Source organism: Suricata suricatta, chromosome 8, assembly GCF_006229205.1.
Source record: "Suricata suricatta isolate VVHF042 chromosome 8, meerkat_22Aug2017_6uvM2_HiC, whole genome shotgun sequence".
In the NCBI taxonomy this organism is placed as follows: Eukaryota; Metazoa; Chordata; class Mammalia; order Carnivora; family Herpestidae; genus Suricata; species Suricata suricatta.
This window is the reverse complement of record NC_043707.1, coordinates 43,606,510-43,627,375: the sequence shown is the minus strand read 5'-3', so window position 1 is coordinate 43,627,375 and position 20,866 is coordinate 43,606,510. Positions and strand designations below refer to the sequence as shown.

The following is a 20,866-nucleotide window of genomic DNA, read 5'->3' as shown; positions in this document are numbered from 1 at the left end:
GAGCTCAAGGGTTGCGTGCTCTACTGACTGATCCAGCCAGGGGCCCCTACTTCCTTTCTGACTTGTATGTTGCACCTGTTGTTGGTAGCCTAACAGCTCTGCAAGTTTAACGCCTATGAATATGTGTTATCAAATAGGCTTCCAAAATTACCGGGATAAGTGAAAACATGAGACTGTTCAAGTTTAGGTGCTGGGGGTCCCACACCTCTGAGATGAGGGCCAGCGGGTCAGGTACACCTGTTGTTCGTACACAGTGAGCCAGGATACGTGTGAGAGCTTGGTTATTATTTACTATCCTTAATTATTATTGTTCTTGATTTTAGTTTCCTGGAAAACAAAACCTAGCTCTCATTAGAGACAGAAGCCACATTCCAAAGCTGCAGAGTCCGCTCTTCCCCTCAAGTCTCCCCTGGATGGTGCAGGAGGCGCTCCGTAACCTGATGTCTGCTGGCCAAACACTGTCCTCGTCTCCTGGCTTTGGCAGAAAGCCAGAGCCTGAAGCTAGGCACTCCAGCTTTTATCTTCCATCTGTAGGGTGATTAGTTCACAAGGAAAGTAACAACTAAAGATGTGGTGAGGTGCCCCCCAGAGACAGCTGTGGGAATCAGATTGGATATGCACTCAGGCTGCTGGAAATAAAAGACCATTGACTTTGGCACTGGGATGGAAACCTCTGCCAAGCACACACACAAGTGGGCTTGCTTGTTCTCTCTCCTTCTCAGTCTCTCTCTCTCTCTCTCTCTCTCACACACACACACACACACACACACACACACACACACACACACACACACACCTTTCAGAGGAGAGGCTCTGTAAAATTCCCCACATATGGCAAACATATTTTAGGGGAAGTACCATGACTAGAGGCCAGTGGGAGAGAAAGAAAAAGAAAATAATGAGAAAAATCTTCAATACGTCTAAATTGTTTCAGTCACACTGCTGAGAAAGAATGCAAAGGATTGGAGACGAAAATTATTGGTAAAATAAGCATTATAACACAGCTAAATTCCTTCCCTACTTCAAATGATTGCTAGAACTTACTCCCATGTACAATAGCACCTGGAGAATGAATCTTTATATTTAGCTCCAAGTACTTTGCTTAAGACAATGGATATTTCATGAAAAGAGCACATTATATAATTAAAAAAATATTTTTCTCTAGTTGGCAATTCCAAAATTCTTTTTTTTAAGTTTATTTATTTATTTTGGGAGAGAAAGAAAGAGAGCACGGGAATGAGCAGGGGAGGCACAGAGAGAGGGAGAGAGAGAATCCCAAGCACGCTCCGTGCTATCAGTGCAGAGGCTGACCTGGGGCTCGATCACATGAACTCTGAGCCAGACCGAGCCAGAACTGAGAGTCAGTCACTCAACCAACTGAGCCACCCACATGCCCCCCAAATTCTTAATTTTACTTGTAAATAACTGTGTGTGGGGAGGGGAATGAAGTTATATCTAATTTTAGCTGGCATTGGCTTTAAGTATAATTGTTTTCTAAATCCCTACCTTCTTGGTTACATAATTAATGGTCAATTAAATGCTTGAATGCATTATAAAACACCCAAAGAAAGGAACTAACAAAAATCCTTGTTAAATGGACAACTGATCTCTAAGTTATCTGCTTTGTAAGTTAAGAACTGATTTATCAAATTTTCTCAAAATAAAATCAAAACCTCCCCCAACTCTTGCTTTAAAGACTTATTAGTAAAAGTTAATCAGATCATCTGAACAAAAACAACCTGGTCTTAGGGGACCTCATTCTTTAAAAAAAACTTCTTTTTAATGTTTTATTTATTTTTGAGACAGAGAGAGACAGAGCATGAGTGGGGAGGGGCAGAGAGAGAGGGAGACACAGAATCCAAAGCAGGCTCCAGGCTCCGAGCTGTCAGCACAGAGCCTGACACGGGGCTCGAACCCATGAATGTGAGATCATGACTTGAGCTGGAGTCAGAGGCTTAACCGACTGAGCCACCCAGGCGCCCCTCATTCTTTTTTTTTTTTAAGTTTTTCATTTTAATTCTAGGATAGTTAACCGATAGTGTAATGTTAGTTTCATGCGTACAATACGGCGACTCAACACTTCACACACATCACCTGGTGCTCATCACATGTACATTCCTTAATGCACATCATCTATTACACCCATCCCTCTGTCCCATCCCTTCTGGTAACCACTGGCTTCTTCTCTATAATTAAGAGTCTGATATTTTATTTGTCTCTCTTTTTTTGATTTCCTCATTTGTTTTGTTTCTTAAACTCCACATAAGTAAAATCATATAGTATGTCTTTCCTTGACTTATTTCGATCAGCATTATATGCCTCTACATCTATCCATGTTGTTGCAGATGGCAAGATTTCATTCCTTTTTATGACTGAATAATATCCCATTACATATATAAATTATAGATTTCATTTTTATAATAAATATAATGTATATAAATATATTTTATAACATAAATATAAAACACACAAGTATATTTTATAAATATATATCAGGGGTCTTGTTCTTGAAGGACTTTCTAGAAATTGAGTTTCAAATTTTGACCTGAGGATAGGAGAGAGGTGCTAAGGTATCTGACGTAGGAAGATGACCACGGCGACAGTGCGGGGAATGGACTGCTATGAGGGCAGGAGTGGGAGGGCGATGTGACTGTGTAGACGAGGAAAGTGAGGACCGAGCTCAGCTCTGACTCCCCGCTGCCCCCCTGCCGCCAGCTACCAAGGCAAAGGACGGTGGGTGCAGAATAAGGTTCTCTCCCACAAGAATACCTTCTGAAAGTGGTGCCCTAGGAGGAAAAAAAGAGTCCTGGGTTTGCTACCCCTATGACCGAAGGACAAATTAAGAAGATATATTTGTTAAACATTTACTAAGTATAAGGCACCTCTCAGAGATGATTCTGAAGACATTTTATAATTTATTGGACATTTTCATACTTTAATATATTCACCTGTGAAAGAACAGTAATGTCTAACTCATGTGTTCTTTTGAAGATCAAAAGAGAGGTTATATACATGAAAAAGCTTTTCAAATCCTACATATTTAAAAATATTAGTTTTCTAAAAAACATGGCTTCCAATTTTTTTTCTAAATATGCTATGCATACTAAAAATGCTATGAGTATCTTCTTTTCAGTCGTCATTTATGGAAGACTCCATAGATTGATAAAGACAGTAGTTAATTACTGGTTTTTGGAAGGTGAGACACAAACCATGAACACCATGATGAGTCTTACACCTAATAGAACACTGCAAATATGGGGCCACAGGTCTAGAATAACAACAAGGTAGTTAGGGAGACTAGCTCGTTCGATTATACTTCTACTTGAGAATGGTTCTAAGAAGCAAATCCAATACATGCCTTCATACTTTCAAGATAAAGCATGAGGAGGAACTTCCCGTCATCCTCCATGGATGACTAGAGGCTTTATGGCTGTTCGGAGGAACTGATGTCTAGACACTAGGCAAGCATAGTTTCCATTCCAACTATTAAAAACAGTGATGAGCAACTTTGTGAACCACTAAACATGAGCTAATATACATTAGGGCAAAGAAAAAGCAACAACAACAACAACAAAAAACCCAAAGCTTATTTTTGGGTTCAAAAGAGCGAATTTTATAGCAAATAAAAAAAACCTGATTAACATATCAAAGTAATAAAAAAGGTGGGAGTATAAAGAAGTCTAAGGGTTTAATTCTTTTTAAGTGGAGGGTTAACTTGACGAGAAATAAAATAAAATTTGAATGACAAATCAAAAGATACGGAAAAAAATGTAATATGTGGACCATTATTCAAGCATGCCAAGTATAAAAGCCATTTTGGGAGAATCAGCATAATTTGAGTATCGACTACATATTAGATGGTCACGTGGAATTATCATTAGCTTTTTAGGTGTGATGACGGATTGTGGTTAGGTAAGAAAATATTCTCAGTTTACAGAGAGGCACACTGAAATATTCAGGGGCTGAAAGGCCATGATGTGTGTTGCCTGCTTTAAAACACTTCAACAACCACAAAAAACAACCTTGATGAGACAGATGACAAAATGGTAGTAAATGGGGAGGAAGGGTACGGTACACTATTCTCCCTACTCTTCTATACATATTTAAAATGTTCTTTATTAAATATTTAAACAAGGGAAGAAAACCTGATAAAATATCCAGTCCATCCACTCAGTTGTACTAAGGTTGGTTGCCTGAATTACAGAAGGAAACGGCGGAGACTAACCATGTCTTGAGGTTACAAAGACACCTGAGCAAGTCTTCCATGCTGTCTTTGTGGGACGAACTGATGAGTACTTCCCTCACATACTGCTGGCAGGCCACCCAAATTCCCCGGAGGGAGCTGCAGTCCGGAAAGGGAGGAGAGGCACTGTGAGGCTCCGTCGAGGTGACATCAGTGACCTGCTCTCTCTGACCCACAACCACGACTGGAACCAATGAGCTTATCACATACCATAAAAAAGTCACAAGGAAGGTGCCTTTCATTATCCCTCCTTTATGAGGGAGTTCTCACAAAGTCTCCCATACTGTGGGCCGCTCTTTCAAGGGCTATTTTGAACAACAAAGTATTGTGTTGAAGAAGAGAGCTTAATTAGCGCAAATCTGAGATGCTTACAGACATCCCTGCCAAATATCCTTTAAAAGGGAGCAGGGAAAATTATAACGTGATCATTCCTGGGGGTATGAGCTCAAAGTGCAAGTACTGGGTGTGGTTGTAAATGAGCCTTTAATTTTAAACATTACTTGAAGAGGCAGTCTTTGTAGAGACGTAGGCATGTTTGCCTTCCAAAAGTATGGAAACAGATACTGGGAATACGCTTTTTTAGAAACAGTATCACAGAAGGATCAAAAGGGAGCTTGTATCAAAAACAGCTTAGGTGAACTGAAGATGTATCAAGCAACTTAAAAAGTGGTTCTGATGATGGTCAGCAGTATAATGTTGGAGACAGATGTGAAGAGTTTGAATATACATTGTTTCATGAAATAGGGCAGTTTCAGAGAGAAAGACTATTCCCTGGGGCGGGGCGGGGCAGGGTGGGGTGCACTAGCTCAAAGAAGGGAAGACCTATGGGGTAAGGATCTGAAGGGTAACGAGAGTGTGTCACGAAGGGCTCTGAGTATTTCAGGAGCAGTCTTGTGGAAGACAGAGTTGATTTATTCTGTATTTTTAGAGAACATAAGTCAAACGAATGGATGGGAATTATAGAGAGGCAGGTATTTGCTCAACATAAGCAAGTTCATCTATATACTTAAAACAATTAGATCAGTCCAAGATTGCATCTGAAAAGTGATGTGGCTTTCTGACTAACTGTGAGGAAGGAAATTGAGGTAAGGTGCTTTTATGGACATTTTAATGATCAGATTCTATTATTTTATCATATTAGCTCCAAGCTGGAAACACATTTGAAGCTGATAAATGTATTTATTTTTTGAAGATGTTCACTTATTACATATTTTTTAAATGGTCACTATGAATTATAATACTAAGTTTTGTGGGTGATAAAACATACATAAAAATGATGATTGTCAGGAGCTCCTGGGTGGCTCGGTCATTTATGCGTCCAACTCTTGATTTTGGCTCAGGTCATGGTCTCACGTTCATGAGATCGAGCCCATCAGTGCATGGAGCCTGCTTAAGATTCTCTCTCCCTCTCCTTCTGCCCTTTCTTTTCTGAGATGTCTCTCTCTCTCTCTTTCTTGCTCTCTTTCTTAAAAAAAAAAAGATGATTGTCTGAAGTTTATGATCAAGGAAGGCGATATCCACATGTATAACACACACCATACATGTACACATTAACATGTGCCAAAACATGTGTAACACACTGTTCTTGGGTTGGGGATTTGTCATAACGTTAGAGTGGCTATGTAACGAGGGCATGATCAAGTTAAATTTCTCATCTTCTTTGCCTGGGAGTCTCTTAAGTGCCCTGTCTCTGGTCCAGGCTATCTGCCTGTCCAAGCATAAACTGATTCGTCCGTAGTGACGATATGAGTCAAATATTTTGGCTTTGCTCTGCAGTCTTTCTTGGCTTGGACTCAAGAGACTGGACATGGTCTTCCAATTTCCCAGCCAGTTCTCTCAAATCTTCTCAAGAGCTATTATACAAAGAATGAACAATGGGAACTATCCAATAGGCCTTCCAAATGCATATCCAGTAAAGCAACATGGAATTATGCAAAACCACGGGTTGCTAAATTCTATCCTTGATGACCAGAGTAGTCAACAGTATGAATTCATCAGTTTGAATTCACCCCAGGACAGAAAAACAATTCCAGAGTTACAAGCACTAATGAGATACAACATTTTGGTATACGAAGCAAGTAAAGTATAGTGGAGGAAAAGGTAAAAAATACTATTGTATCATGATGACATTTAAGGATATGAATACAGGGTAAACATTAAAATAAAAGCATTGCAGGACACCTGGGTAACTCGATTTTGGCTCAGATTATGATCCCAGGGTCATGGGATTGAGCCCCGTGTCAGGCTATGCCCTTAGAGTGAAACCTGCTTAAGATTCTCCCTCTCTCTCCCTCTCTCTCTCTCTCATTTTGTGTCAATTCCTCCCTCCCTCTCTGCCCCCTTCCCCACTCACACTCTCTCTCTCTCTCTCAAATAAAAAATAAAAATAAAATCATTGCATGGGATGAAGCCACTCTTAAAAAATTTAGAAAGAATCACAGATCGGAGCTATATAAACCATTCAAGCTTCTCCCCAGATAATTAGAAAACAGGTTTTCTTGGTTCTGATCTGAGAAGCTGACCTGAGATTGTTGGAAAAGGATGCTTTTCTCTGGGTCGATGCCACAGGCGAGAAGAACAGCAGTCATGTCCAGGATGCTCTGCTGAAGGGCAGCCGGGCCTTGGGGGACGGTGATGGAATGCAGGTCAACCACGCTGTAGAGCACGGAGCCCTGCGTCTCCTGCAGCCTCACCCACGTCTCAATGGCTCCCAGGTAATTGCCGAGGTGGGGGATTCCCGTAGGCTGAATGCCAGAGAACACTCGCTCCACGGCTTCTTTCTGGAACGGAGGAAAACAGACATTTGCTTTCAAGGCAGAATCCACGACTCCCAAGCCTGTGTTAGCATGGCTATGACTAGTTCTACTTTTTACAACTGCACCCTGTCATCATTCTTACGCATTTATTTTGTACTCTGCGCAAAGCACTATGTGACGTGTTACTAAGGACAGAAAATGATATTTAAACTGTGTTGTTTTTGCACTCAGAAACATACAAAGGCACATGAAGAAAATGGAGATACAAGCTAACTGGAGATAGAAGATATGTTTACAAAGAGATATGTAATGGTGCAACATGGCAACGTGACTGTAGTCAGTTTGCAAACATAAATAGTGGGGTATGGGCAGGAGTTCCCAGGAGGAAAAGATGACTGTGTACCTGGGCTCAGAGAGAAAGACTTCAGACACAGAACCAAAGTTCATTGGGGGACTGAAGGGCTTTTCATGTGATTTCAAAGGTTTTTCACGTGATTTCATTCATTTTGTACTTCAGACAAGGAAGGCATAGCATTAGAACTATGACCTAGTGCTATTTACTTAATTCGGTTTTCTTTAAAAATAATTGCTGATGTGACAACTCAGTGTGCAGCATCTTGGGCTAGAAATGAGAAAAACTACACGCTATTTCTAATGTTGCTTCTTGATAAAGTTACTTGTTTTGTGCTTCAGTTTCCTTTTTACTTGTGATCAAATCATATTTTTCTTTCTTCAAGAGTAGTTTTTCTTTCTATATATTTTTTTAAATTATAAAAACATTTTTGTTAAGGGCATGTATTCCCACCAGTTTACACTTTCCAATATTGAAGTTGTAATAGGAAAAGAAGAAAAGAAGTAATATAGGGTAGGAAAAAAAGGGTCTTTTTCTCTGGAATAACTTTGCATTCAGTAGCGGAACACAAAAAATGAATACACATCAGTAAATGTGCTGTCATTAAAAGGTTCTGCAGTGAGGCGCCTGGGTGGCTCAGTCTGTTAAGCATCTGACTTCGGGCTCAGGTCATGATCTCACGGTTCATGGGTTCGAGCCCCGCATCTGGCTCTGTGCTGACAGCTGGCTCAGAGCCTGGAGCCTATCTACAGATTCTGTGTCTTCCTCTCTCTGAACCTCCCCTGCTCATACTGTCTCTCTCTGTGTCTCAAAAATAAATTAAAAAAAACATTTTTAAAAAGGTTCTGCAGAAGCAAAATGTGTCATTATCATTTTTAACAACAAAATATTAATAACAGCAGCCATAACTTGCTGGACAATCATGTTACAGGCATTTATGCTCAGGGCTTTAGACACATTAATGTATTTAATTCTTACAATATCGAACATGGCAGGCATTTTATAACCTCCAATTTACAGAGGAGATAACTGAGGCTCACAGATTGCCCATGGTCCCACAGCTAGTAAGAGATGAAGTTGGGATATCAAGGTAAGTATCATTTACTTCTTTCCAACTAGCTGCAATCTAGTAAAACTTCATCACATTCATTGTATTAATATTGCAACCTTTCTGTAGGCTTGCAAATTTAAAAAAATTAAGGTATGGAGAAAAAAACCCCACATCTTTGTGTTCTGTGTGCCAACCTTCTCTAGTATATATACCTAACTGCTGGGTCATAAGGTAGGCATGATGCCTCTTCAAGTATACTATGGCATATTAAGCTATGTAACATATTGCAATTTCTACCATCAATTTCTGTTGCTTTCCGTCATCATCAACACTGCCAGTATTTTTGAGTTAACATGGTGGCTAGGAGGTGGAATCTCATTACAGCTTAATTGCATTTCTTTGTTACGAAAGTTGAGAACACTTATGGTTATTGGCTATTTTTACTTCTTCTGTGGAGAGCCTATTGAAGTCATTTTGCCTATTTTTCAGAATGGATTGTCTTTTACTGACTTAAGTATTTTTATATATTCTGAATACTAATATTTTATCAATTACATGTATGGTCAATATATTATCCCATTGTGTTAGCTATCTGTCTTCTTCGTTATCTGTTGATGATGAGATATTCTTGATTTTACCAAATACATGATTTTTGACTACAGAGTTTTATGGCATAAAAGAAATCTTTCAATACCTTGATGTCATAAAGGTGTGAGTGTATATACATATATATAAAGCATATGTATATGCATGTGTGAGTATGCTTTGAAGTTTTTTTTTTAATGTTTATTCATTTTTGAGAGACAGCGAGAGACAGAGCATGAGTGGGGGAGGAGCAGAGAGAGAGGGAGACACAGAATCTGAAGCAGGCTCCAGGCTCTGAGCTGTCAGCAGAGAGCCTGATATGGGGCTCAAACTCACTGACTGTGAGATCATGACCTGAGCTGAAGTTGGACGCTTAACCGACTGAGCCACCCAGGTGCCCCTGAATCAGTTTTATCTTTTACATTTAAGTCTGTATTCATTTGGAGTTTTTGCATATGGTGTGAGGTAGGCATCCAAATTCTTCCCTACCCCCCGCCCATGTGGATATATCAGACTGTCCCAATACCATTTATGGGAAAGATGGTCTTTGACTATTACTCTGAAATGCCACTTCTGTCATAAATCAAGCACCTCTTTATGCTTGTGTCTTTATCTAGTCTTTCTATTCTTTCCCATCGGTCTATGTGTCTATCTCTGATCAATCCTGCAGTGCCTTTTTAGTAAGTCTTGGGACACAGTGGAGAGTCTTTTTACCTTCTTCTTCAAGAGTTATCTTATCTATCCTCGGCTTTTTAAATTTCTCAATACATTTTAGAATCGCCTTGTCCAGTTCCAAAATAAAATAAAAAACTGTTGGGGCTTGTGACTGAGAGTGCACTGAGTCTATAGATTGCTTTGGGGAGAACAGATGTTTTTATATTAGGTCCTCCGATCCATGAAACCATATAGCGTGTGAGGATCTAAGGTAAAACGTGATGATTATAGTTGATAACATTGTACAGTATAACTGGAACTTGTTAAGAGAATAGAACTTAAATATTCTCAGCAAAACAAACAAACAAATAAAAATAAAACATGTGAGGTGATGGTATGCTAATTAACCAGGAGGAAGGAGTCTTTTACATGGCATGTGTATATAATTTGTCAATTATACCTCAAAACAGCTGAGATATTAAAAAAGAAAAAAAAAGTGGTATAAGAACAAAGTCTGTATACCTAACTAGCTTTTAAGAGCTAAACTATTAGATATGTGAGGGCCAAGACTATTTAAATTTTGCCCTTCTCTTTCCTCAAGAATTCTAAATCCTACAAATACAGTCTGTTTTCCCCATATCTGCTTATTTTCCTGTCTAATTCTCAGATGACAGCTCTCAAATAGAATGCTACGTTCTATCGAGGCATCACAGTTCTGTGGTCCAGAATTGCACTTGATCCAAGCACTCAGGAGACCTGAACAATCTGTGGCTCCAAGGGTATGAAAAATATCTTTTAAGTAACTGAGAACAAATATAATCTTACCACTTAAAACCTCATGCATGCGTGCACATGTGCATGTGCGTGCACACACACACACACACACACACACACACAGCCTTGCGATGACTAAATATGACTAATTCCCCCATCATAATTTAGAAACACTTTTGTCCAAGCAGTTTGTGGTTGTGAGCTGAGGCTGGGGTCAGGGGATGAGAGAGAGAGAGAGAGAGAGAGCATGAAATAAGCACATATCAGTGAGGCTTCTTCAGTACCTTGGGACCATAACCAGCCCTGGTTCCTGATATGGGAATAAGCAAAGGAGCTTTCAGTGAGGTAAAAAATATGATTAATGGGCTTTAGGGACTGATTGATGAAGAGAGAAAGCAAAGCAGAAAAACAAGCTCTGAACTTAATAAATGGAAGAGGGAAAAAAAATACCATCCAGAAATACTTCACTGAGGACGAAGAGGGGCTGTTTATGCTAATGTAAAGGGCTATGAAGAGCAGAAATATCAAGCTGAAAAAAAAAGACTATGAATATTTGTACATATGTTCCTCCATGGTCAAACCAAGGAATCCTCCCCCTGGAGAAACGGAGAAACTAATTCTCAAGAAAACTGAAAGAGAAAAGCACTAGAGGACAGACTGTGGGAAAAAAAAGAATGGCAGCCAGTGGGGATGGACCAGACATGATCTAATGTATCTCCTCCATTCTCTAGTTTCTGTGGTTCTATCCGTCCATGCAGAGGGGGCGATGTTATCAAGAAATAAGAGCAACAGGAGAGGTTTTGTTTGGTTTTCAAGGAGCTATGAAAAAAAATACAGCCTCTAAATGAGAACTGGATTCCTGGTCTTAAAAATATACAGAGAGCGTCCTGCTCTTGTGCGGTGGGCTTGTGTTCCCATCTGCTCCCCTGCAAGAGTCATGCCAGCACGGTAGGGGAGCCCTGCCGGGTACCATGAAATCACGGGGCTGGAATGTGGCGCTCGGGCAGCTGAGGATGGGGGTTCTGTGTTCAAAAGCACTAGAGTTGGACAAGAATGAAAATGAGAGGAGCGTGGGCTTCCCAGCGGACGGGAGGCAAGCCACAAAGAAAACAGCTTCGGGACTCGCCCACAGGCTCTCATGGAAATGTCTGCAATCCCACAGCTGTGTGCAGAGGATGAGGAGCGTTTTAAAAGAGGGCTTCGTTTTCATCTCAGGTGTGATTTCCTTAACAAATGCCACTTCCAATCGGTAGATTCACCAGCTCATTTTGTAACGGAATCAGTGTGACCGATGGGCGCTTTCAGCCCTGGGATTTGATACATTCCAGAGGAACGGGTGGGTGTTTAAATCAAATCTACATCAAATCTGACAGATGTAGCTAATACCCTTCCTGTCTTAAGGTGCGGAGCATATCGAAAATTCACGATCATCTTCATGGTAATTACTGTACCCAAAAGCAACTGAAAATCAGAAGCTGCTATTTATAGCAGAAGATAGTTTGTGCAATGAGCTAAAAAGAGCTTCTGTCTTTGATTCCAAGTGAATAAATACATGAAAAGGAGGCTGCCTACTAGCTTTGGAACACTTTCAACTTGGGTATGGTGTTGGGAACCAAGGGCTTCTGGTAAAAAATTCAAGATTCTTATAACTAAGACCTGCTGGTGGTCAGCTGGAACAGCAATCATTCATTCACCTCCCATTTTAACTACAGTCAGCAGCACAGCAAAACCCTGGGAAATAACCACTGTGTCTAATTGGTTCTGTAAAGCACATGTTATCACAGAGTATCATTTAAAAAAAAAGTAACCAATATTATTAGCTAATTGGGTTAAAAGTCTCTTTCTGTAAGTTTATATTCTTCTAATTGTGTACAAAGAAAAATGCATCTTAAGGTTCTGACTCCTTAGCCCTCTGTCAGTGTTTCTCAATTCTATATCGCTCTATATTTCAGTCCTAGACTCCTTCAACAGGTCAACATTTTTTCTTTTCTTTCAAAATGCCTCTACTACCAATTAGTGATTTAAGAGCTGAAACAGAGGAGACTCGGCAGAGAAAAATATTCCCTTCGCTGTGGCTGGGAGAAGCCAGGTGCTCCTCTGAAGCTTTCTTTGGCCACAGATCAGCCCTGTTCTGCCACAGTCCACTCTTCCAGAAAGTACGGAGAGCCCATGGTCTGGAGAGAAAATGCTGACTCAGCAACAAGAAAAATGGGTTCATTTCTGCTTAGAAATGAAACCAGATGCTTAGACCTGGGAATCAACAGAGTAAATATTAATTCAGTATAAGAGAAAGTGGGACTTACATCACCCCTAAACAAGAGGTGATATGTACGCCAGTAATTAAAACCGAAGAGAAATATTATTTTAAAGAGAAAAAATTAGAAGTGACAAGCCCATTCATCTGTGAGTTCCTCAATGGCACAGATGATAAACACTTAATGTATATTGTTAGGCTATGAAAGAGTTTAAAAGGAATAAACCTGACTTTTAAAAAGTCGCCTGCAGACTTATTTAAGCCTCTTCCAAATTTCATGAGCTGCGCATCTATTTTCCCTGTGTGCTCTGCGTGGCCCCCACCCTGGGATGGAAGGCTTATGCAAACACATTTTCCTTCTTGTGATGAACCGAGGCTGATGGAAATACTCCCTGCCATTTGTACCTACCTTAACTCGCTTGACGCAGTTCGAATTACTGGCCTCACTTTCTTCTTCTTCTTTTTAAGTTTATTTATTTTTTGAGAAAGACAGAGGCCATGTAAGCAGGGGAGCAGTTGAGAGAGAAGAAGAGAGAGAATCCCAAGCCAGCTCCATGCTGTCAGCCTAATGCGGGCCTCAGACTCACAAAGCTGTGAGATCATGACCCAAGCCGAGATCAAGAGTCGGCTGCTTAATGAACTGAGCCACCCAGGCGCCCCTACTGGCCTCCCTTGCTAGGGAAGGACACTGTGGTGTGGCCCATTTAGCACTTCTTCACCTCTGGGTTGGCCCGGCCTTCGAACACCCTCAGCCAACACCTGCTTCCACATACAGGCTTCTCAGAAGGACAAAGTGTGACACAGCCATGTTTACCAAAAGGCCATGGACACACGGTATACCGCTGGGACCAGAATCCAGACCGCAGAGCTCAGCCGCACACCACAGGGCACTCTACTGCAGGTTAGGGCATTTACCGTGTTCTTTTCTTCTGTAGCGATTTCTTTTGTATCCCAGCAGTTCTCTGGGTGTATATTCTTCAGGTCTTTTTTCTTTGTTATCTTTCCTACATGGTAAACAGCAACTCAGCGAATGTCTCCCGATCATAGATGATAAAATACAAGTTTTGGGGACTCCAGCTCCCAGGAAAGACTGCATTGTCACCTCAGGGCAGCTAAGTTATATTTAAATGCAGAGGTATTGGGGGCACCTGGGTGGCTCAGTTGGTTGAGCATCTGACTCGGTTTCATCTCAGGTTATGATCTTGTGGTTAGTAGGTTCAAGCCCCTCATCAGGTGGATCTTGCTTGGGATTCTCTCTCTTCCCTTCTCTCTGTCCCTCCCTCGTGCTCTCACTCTCAAAATAAACAAACTTAAAAATAAAAAAGAAAACAGATTAAAAAGATAAATAAAAATAAATGCAAAGGTTATACGTAGGTGAAGAATAAACCAGTCTGCTCAGTTTTCATTGGAAAGGTGATTAAAATTAAATTAACATATTATCTGAAGACAAATAATCATAACATAACATGGTAGGTGGTGAGAAATACTTTTAGCTCCTAATGATGACACCGCTTGCTAACCAAGTCAGCAAGTGTCAAATTCTTGACATAAACGTCTCAATGACCACCACACGTTGTATTTTTATGTTGAATGGGACAGTTAACACAGGCAAGAGATCAAGAAGTCCTCAACTTTGAAAAGTGTACACAGCAATCTGAGATGCTTAAGACAAGATTACTTTTTCCTCCTAAGAAAATTCAAACATTGATCTTAAAGCATTAGACCATCCTGGGGAGAAAAGATTTTATCATTACCCCTTATGGCTAACTAACGGCTTACCCTCCTGAACACCATCCCCGTCACACATCCATCTACCTCAGGGCCTGCCTCAGGCCCCACCTTTAGCTGAGAACCTTTAACCTGAGAACATTTAACCTTTTGCCCACAGTTGAGAGATTTGGCTACACACACCGGAGTCCTCAGACTACTCCTAAACGTGTGAGGCTTAGATTACAGTGGTTTTAAAGCCTTTCTTTTTTAGCTCCGTACCTATTTTCAAATGCAATATTCTCTAGATGTGCCCAACATGTAAAGTAGGCCAAAGAGAAGCCTGGTAGGGTGGATAATGGGACAGTTACCCTCACCCCAGCCAGCCTCTGAGGGGGTACCCAGAGCACAGGTCTGAGAACTGCTCGATTCAAACATTGTCTAAGTATCAATATTTCGTCAAAAAAAATTTTTTTTTTAAATTTCTTCCTCAGCGTAGTGGGACAAAGACAGAAGAAGAAAGTTCTTTAAAAAGAAGGTCTGGGATAACAACACAAATGCCATATATGCTGTGTGCATAAATCTCCTTTCCTCTTCTGGGCTAAGGTTCAAACTTTGTGTGGCCAGTAATGCCCTTCCCAGGAATCCTCCATCATCCTGTGTGAGGAGCTGACCTGGTACCTGCCAGTCCTATAGGGCTCACTCCTGTCCGCGTTCAGAGTGTCCCATTATTTTGATGTCCTTAATCCCCTTCTCTGCTGGGCAACTCCCCTGGGTCTTCAAGGTCTAACAATGTCTCCCTGATGCTAAACCTCTTAAACACGTCTTCTCCTCTCCCTAACTCTCTCTCTCTCTCTCTCTCACACATACACTCACTCACACACACACACACACACACACACAGTCAGCCATCCGCCTCTCCCCCACTTCCTCTTTTTCTCCCCCCTTCCCACTACAGCCCTATCCCTGCCCCCAGGGCAGAACAGATCCCTCCTTCATTAGTTCATTATTACACATATGACACTGGCAACTTGGTAAATATTTTCTTATTTGCTTAGAAAATATTTTCCCGCTAGAATATGAGCTCCTCTAGGGCAAAAGCTGTCTTTTTCATCTTTATATTCCCAGTCCAGGGCAGTGCCAGGTACATTGTGAGCACCTAATAAATGTTAGTGGAATGAATGACAAATCCTCCCCCACCCCACTCTGGCTCCAAAATGTAAAGGGGCAAAATAACTGTAAACAAAGTGAATCACATGTTCCAGTTATATGTAGTTCCTAAACAGGTTACGTTCTAAGAGTTTGTTTGAAAATTGGTTTTCTGAGACTCAGAAACTCAGTTCTTTAAATGGTGGTTAAGTTCCTGGAAGGCAGTCCATCAAAGCCTCACTGGGCCCACAGTACCCTGGACAAATGGTTTTAACATCACATTTCAGCTGTATCTACACACCATTCACCAAACTGTTTCTGTGGGAAAGTGAAATCCTAGTTCCATTTTGGGATGCCAAAGCCCCACCTGGTGGTGCCTCTGATTCTGATGTACAAAGGGCATAAGAGGATGATCTGGAATGAGGCGGGAGTTGCACCTGCCTAAGGAGTAGACTTTTAAAATCCGATTGCGTGGTTACGTAGAGGGTACAGGATGCTCAAGCATCCCTTCGCTAAGGTGGATGATGACAGCATGGGCGGCCCTGGACACAGGTGCCCTGGCCAGCCCCTGCTGGCGAAGAGAAGGGCAGAGGGAAGGTGGAAGAAAGGCATTGGAGCCGATGTTCTCACAACGTGTCCCCAGTACCGGCAACACGGCCGTAATAGGGAACTTGTTATAAATACCAACTCCTGGGTCCCAACCCTGACCTACTAACTCAGAAATTCTAAGAGTGGGCTTATCCCAGAAGAAATAAGAACTCCATGGTCTGTGCTTCAACAAGCTTCCCAAGTGATGCTGGGCCATGCTTCAGTTTGAGAGGGGTTCACTTCAACCACTTAAGCTGAAGTACAGACGAAAATGCTATGAACAACAGAAAAAGAAGATACCTCCTAAGTCAACAGTTCTCCATGCTGGCTGCAAAGTCATCACCTGGGAGCTTTAAAAAATACCGATGCCTGGGTCCTAGCCTCAAAGATTCTGATTTAATCAGCTTGGGATTTGGCATGAGCACTGGAAGTTTTAAAAGTTCCCCAGGTGATTCTAATGTGTGGCCAAGATTGAAAAAACACTGTTCAAAGCCAACGGCCACATAATTATTCTCCAAAGCTGCCAACTTGCTAGGAAATACACACACACACACACACACACACACACACACACAGACACACACTGTAAAAATGTGAAAAATATGTTCATTTGCTTATAATTTACACTTCAAGGTAATAAAACTCCTTAGACAGTTATTTATTGATTCATGGTCAGAAGTCTTTTGGGCTTCAGGCAATCCTGATACCATATTTGGCATCAGGGAGGACCAAGGGATTTTGAAGGTGTGGTTAGAGTCTCTACATTGGTGAGAAAAGACTCCTGTGACAAGTCAGCACACTATCTTTGATGCCTAGGTAGACTTAGTTGGCAATGTCCAGTTCCATAAATCCTTATGGCTCAGGAATTCAGGAAGCACATGTAGCCTGGACTTTACCAAGAAAATAATCCCACAAGAAGGTTTTGTCATCAGAATTGTAATGATCTCTGCACAGAATGCTCTTTCCAACCCATTTTCCTGCCTGGAAAAGTCTAAGTCCTTCTGATTTCTATGAGAGAGTCTGCATTCAATACTTAAGCAGTTGTTGGTAGGGCTTATGCTTACTCGGTTGACCAAAACTGGGACAAACAACAGGTGGTGTTGGCTATGTAAACGTAGAGATGCCAGAAATTCTGATACACAGTGTAGGAAACAACTCCATAACTAACTCAAGTGTTCTGAACCTTTGAGAGAGACATGGTGTCAATGTCTTACAATGTCTTTCCTCCATCGTGCTACAAATGGAGGAAAAAACTTCTAAAGTTATTTTCCTGGCATATAGTCCCTTCCAAAAAAGAACCTCTTTGACTGTCCTGACCACTATCAAGAAAGAGATTTCTCATTTACTGGCCACCATGCCTCCCTTTCTCATCATCCAACCCGTAGACTGACACAATTCCTGGGGATGGTTCAAGCACACCTGCTTCAGCACAGACCACTGTGTCAGCCTATACTGTCATCTTGACTTAAGTATAAATTAGAAAAATGACAAAATAGGACTATGATAACTTGTTTGGTTACTAACCATGGTAACAAGCAGGCTCACATTAGGTCGCCTGGGTTGAAGCCCTAAGCCTATTACTTATATGGCCTTGAGCATCTATTAAAGGGGTGGACTGTGAGACATTTATTAGTGTAACGTGTTTAGGGTCCGGCATGGAGTAAGCTCTCTGTAAATGATCTTACCATTTATGGAGGTCAAAACTTTAAGTGTTTATATATTTTGATCCAACCATTCAAAGAATAGACACCTGTCCTAAAGGAAAGTTTATACAAGAAAGTAAGGATACCTGGCATTCTCTACATTATTTCATAGTGAAGCGGCTATAAGCACAACATGTCTATCAGTAGAACTACTAAATAATATTAAATTTTATTTTTATGAGATGGAATCCTATGGAAGGGATAAGAAGAATTTAAGTACCAAGGGTCATGTAGAGTGGGTGAAGGGTCTAACTCTGGAGCCAGAAGCTGAGTTCAACACTGACTCTGCAGTGCACTAGATGGTTCCTTGTGCAAATCAGGGAACGTCCCCATCTATAAACTGGGAATACTAATAGTGGTCCCTTCAAGGTCCACAAACAATGCCTAGCTCACCAGGGTTTGTTACATCAATGAATTCTGACAAGGAAGAAGAATACACATTTCACAACAATGGTTGTTACCCCAAGTGATGGGAGTAATGACCTCCTTTTTGATACATTTGTATGGTTTGACCTTTTTTTTAAGGGCAAGAACATCTTCTGTAGCCAATTTTTAAAAAAAAATTTTACATAAGTTTATTTATTTATTTTTGAGAGAAAGAGAGAGAGAGGGAGAGAGAGAGCAAGCAGAGGAGGGGCAGAGAGAGGTAGAATTCCAAGCAGGTTCCGTTTTGTCAGCACAGAGCCTGGCATAGGGGTCAATCCCACGAACCATGAGACCATGACCTGAGCTGAAATCAAGAATTGGACAAAACTTAACCAACTAAGCCACCCAGGAGCCCCAGTACAGCAAAAATTTTAAAAATAGTTTTTCTGCATACAGCCTGATTATGTTAATTGATATGTAATTACAAGAGTCTCATACTAACAGGTATGTCAGTTGTTACCATTCTTGCTTTATATGATGGGTAATAAAGTTAAATGAATTATTAAGCTCACGTACGAAGTTATTTTTTAAGACAGAGCTGGAATGGAAACAATGTAGTCTAACAGAAAGGGCATGAGTTTCGGGGATCAGACAGAGCCAGGTTCAAATTCCTTCTGGGGTGCCTGGGTGGCTCAGTCAGTTAAGCATCTGACTTCAGCTCAGGTCACGATCTCATGGTTTGTGAGTTCAAGCCCCAGGTCAAACTCTGTGCTGACAGCTCGGAGCCTGGAGCCTGCTTCAAATTCTGTGACTCCTCTCTCTGTCCCTTCCCTGCTCACGTGCTCTTTCTCTCTCTCTGAAAAATAAACATTAAAAAAAATCTTTTTAATTCCTCTGTACTCCTATCACTTGCACAAATTACTTAACCTCTCTGAACCTCTGTTTTATTACTTGAACAATGAAGTCAACCACGGTAATTAATGGCTAAACTAATGCTGGAGTGCTTACAATATGCAAAGTACTATAGCAAGAGCTATGAACACATTACCTCATTTAACCTTCACCAAAGCCCTTGAGGTAGGTAATATTATCGTCTCGGTTTTACAGATGAAGAAACTGAGGTACAGAGGGGTTCAGAAAATAACACATAGCTAGTGAGTAGTGGCCTTGAACCTGGCTAGATCAACCAGCTGTGTATACTTAGAGGGAGACTATGAAAATACAGCAAGGCACCAAGAAGTTATTTGCTTTTACTCCTCTGATCCAATAAATGATGCTACCTTCTAGAATGCATGACCTAAAATCTGTTTGAATGTGAGGCTTTAATGAACTTCTAAGGGGGTGTGTGATTCTCTTTCCTGCACTGTTCACAATATAAAGATAATTGCCCTATGGACTCCTTGTTTCCATTCAGGAGTGGACCAGGGCAGGTGACAGGGACAGTAGTTCTTATTCATCTGGGCAGCAGCTTCAATGCTAATTCTAAACACAGGTGGTGAGAGAGACAGCCAACAGGAAGGGGGAAGGAATCACTGCTGACATGTGCAACTGGGAAGATTGATGGCTTCCCTCCCTCTTTTTCCCCAATGCGTCGGCCTGGGGGCAGAGACACAGGGGCTGCTGTGCGGGGGACAGTAAAATACACAGCACAATGTCTACCTTGCGGCAGCGCTGATTAATGAGACTGAAATGACACAGAAAACAGGCGGTGCTTCGGAAAGAAAAGTCACAGGCCTTTCTTTCTTTAATGACTTCAACAAAAGCGGTTCCCATAAATCGCCGGGTTTGAACTGGATACCCCGTGGTTAGAGCGAGGCAGTGGGAGTTAGAGCGAGGCAGCGGGACATTTGGTGGAATGCTGGAGCGGGCGTGGGAGGGAAGCCTGTGATGAAGGCCATTCACCCATGAGCAGGCGACTGCACATTCATCACAGTGCCTCTCCTCTTCTGTCTGGTGGAACAATGTCACAGAGTTCCAGGTAAGATAGTCATTTACCTTCCTAACTTCATGTAAAGAGGACGCACTATCACGAAGAATCTCGCCCTATGAAAAGCACTTTCTTTTTAGGGGCCAGGATACAGTATCGCGGATCTTCCCCTATGTTTTACTACAGCTGCATAACGTACTCATGAAAACTGTATTTTCTAGGCACGCCTGGGTGGCTCAGTCGGTTAAGCATCCGACTTCTGCGCAGGTCACGATTTCGCAGTTCATGGGTTCCAGTCCCGCATCAGGCTCTGTGCTGATAGCTCAGATTCTGTGTCTCCCTCTCTCTCTGTCCCTTCCCTGCTCACATTCACTCTCTCTCAAAAATGAGTAAACATTAAAAAAAAGAAATTAAAACAGTATTTTCTTTTTAAAAGACTAATTTTAACACACATAAAGAAGGAACAAGTATGATTCTAGTACTGTCAACTATCCGCTGGACATATCCATATGGATTTCCCACCCACAGCTCTTCAAACTTAATATAATATCCAAAACCAAATGTACTGACCCCCCCCCCCCCCCAAACCGGCTATGTTTCTGTATCTCAGTCTTGGCTAACGACACACTTTCTACTCAGCACCCCCCCCCCAATTTCAAGAGTCACCCCTGATTCCTTCATTTTGTCACCAGATTCTGTCAAAGTTCTAACTCCTCCCACTACTAGGTAGGTGATCTTTGGCAAGCCTTTGGGCCAC

General features: G+C 41.5%; 1 protein-coding gene across 1 annotated transcript in view; it reads right to left on the bottom strand.

Moving 5' to 3' along the window:
• WARS2 (tryptophanyl tRNA synthetase 2, mitochondrial) overlaps positions 1 to 20,866 on the bottom strand; it is a 90,890-nt gene that overhangs the window by 34,926 nt on the left and 35,098 nt on the right. The window contains exon 2 of the mRNA XM_029948311.1: positions 6,766 to 7,023. Within this exon, the coding sequence (XP_029804171.1) occupies positions 6,766 to 7,023 (258 nt within the window). The remainder of the gene's footprint in view (positions 1 to 6,765; positions 7,024 to 20,866) is intronic.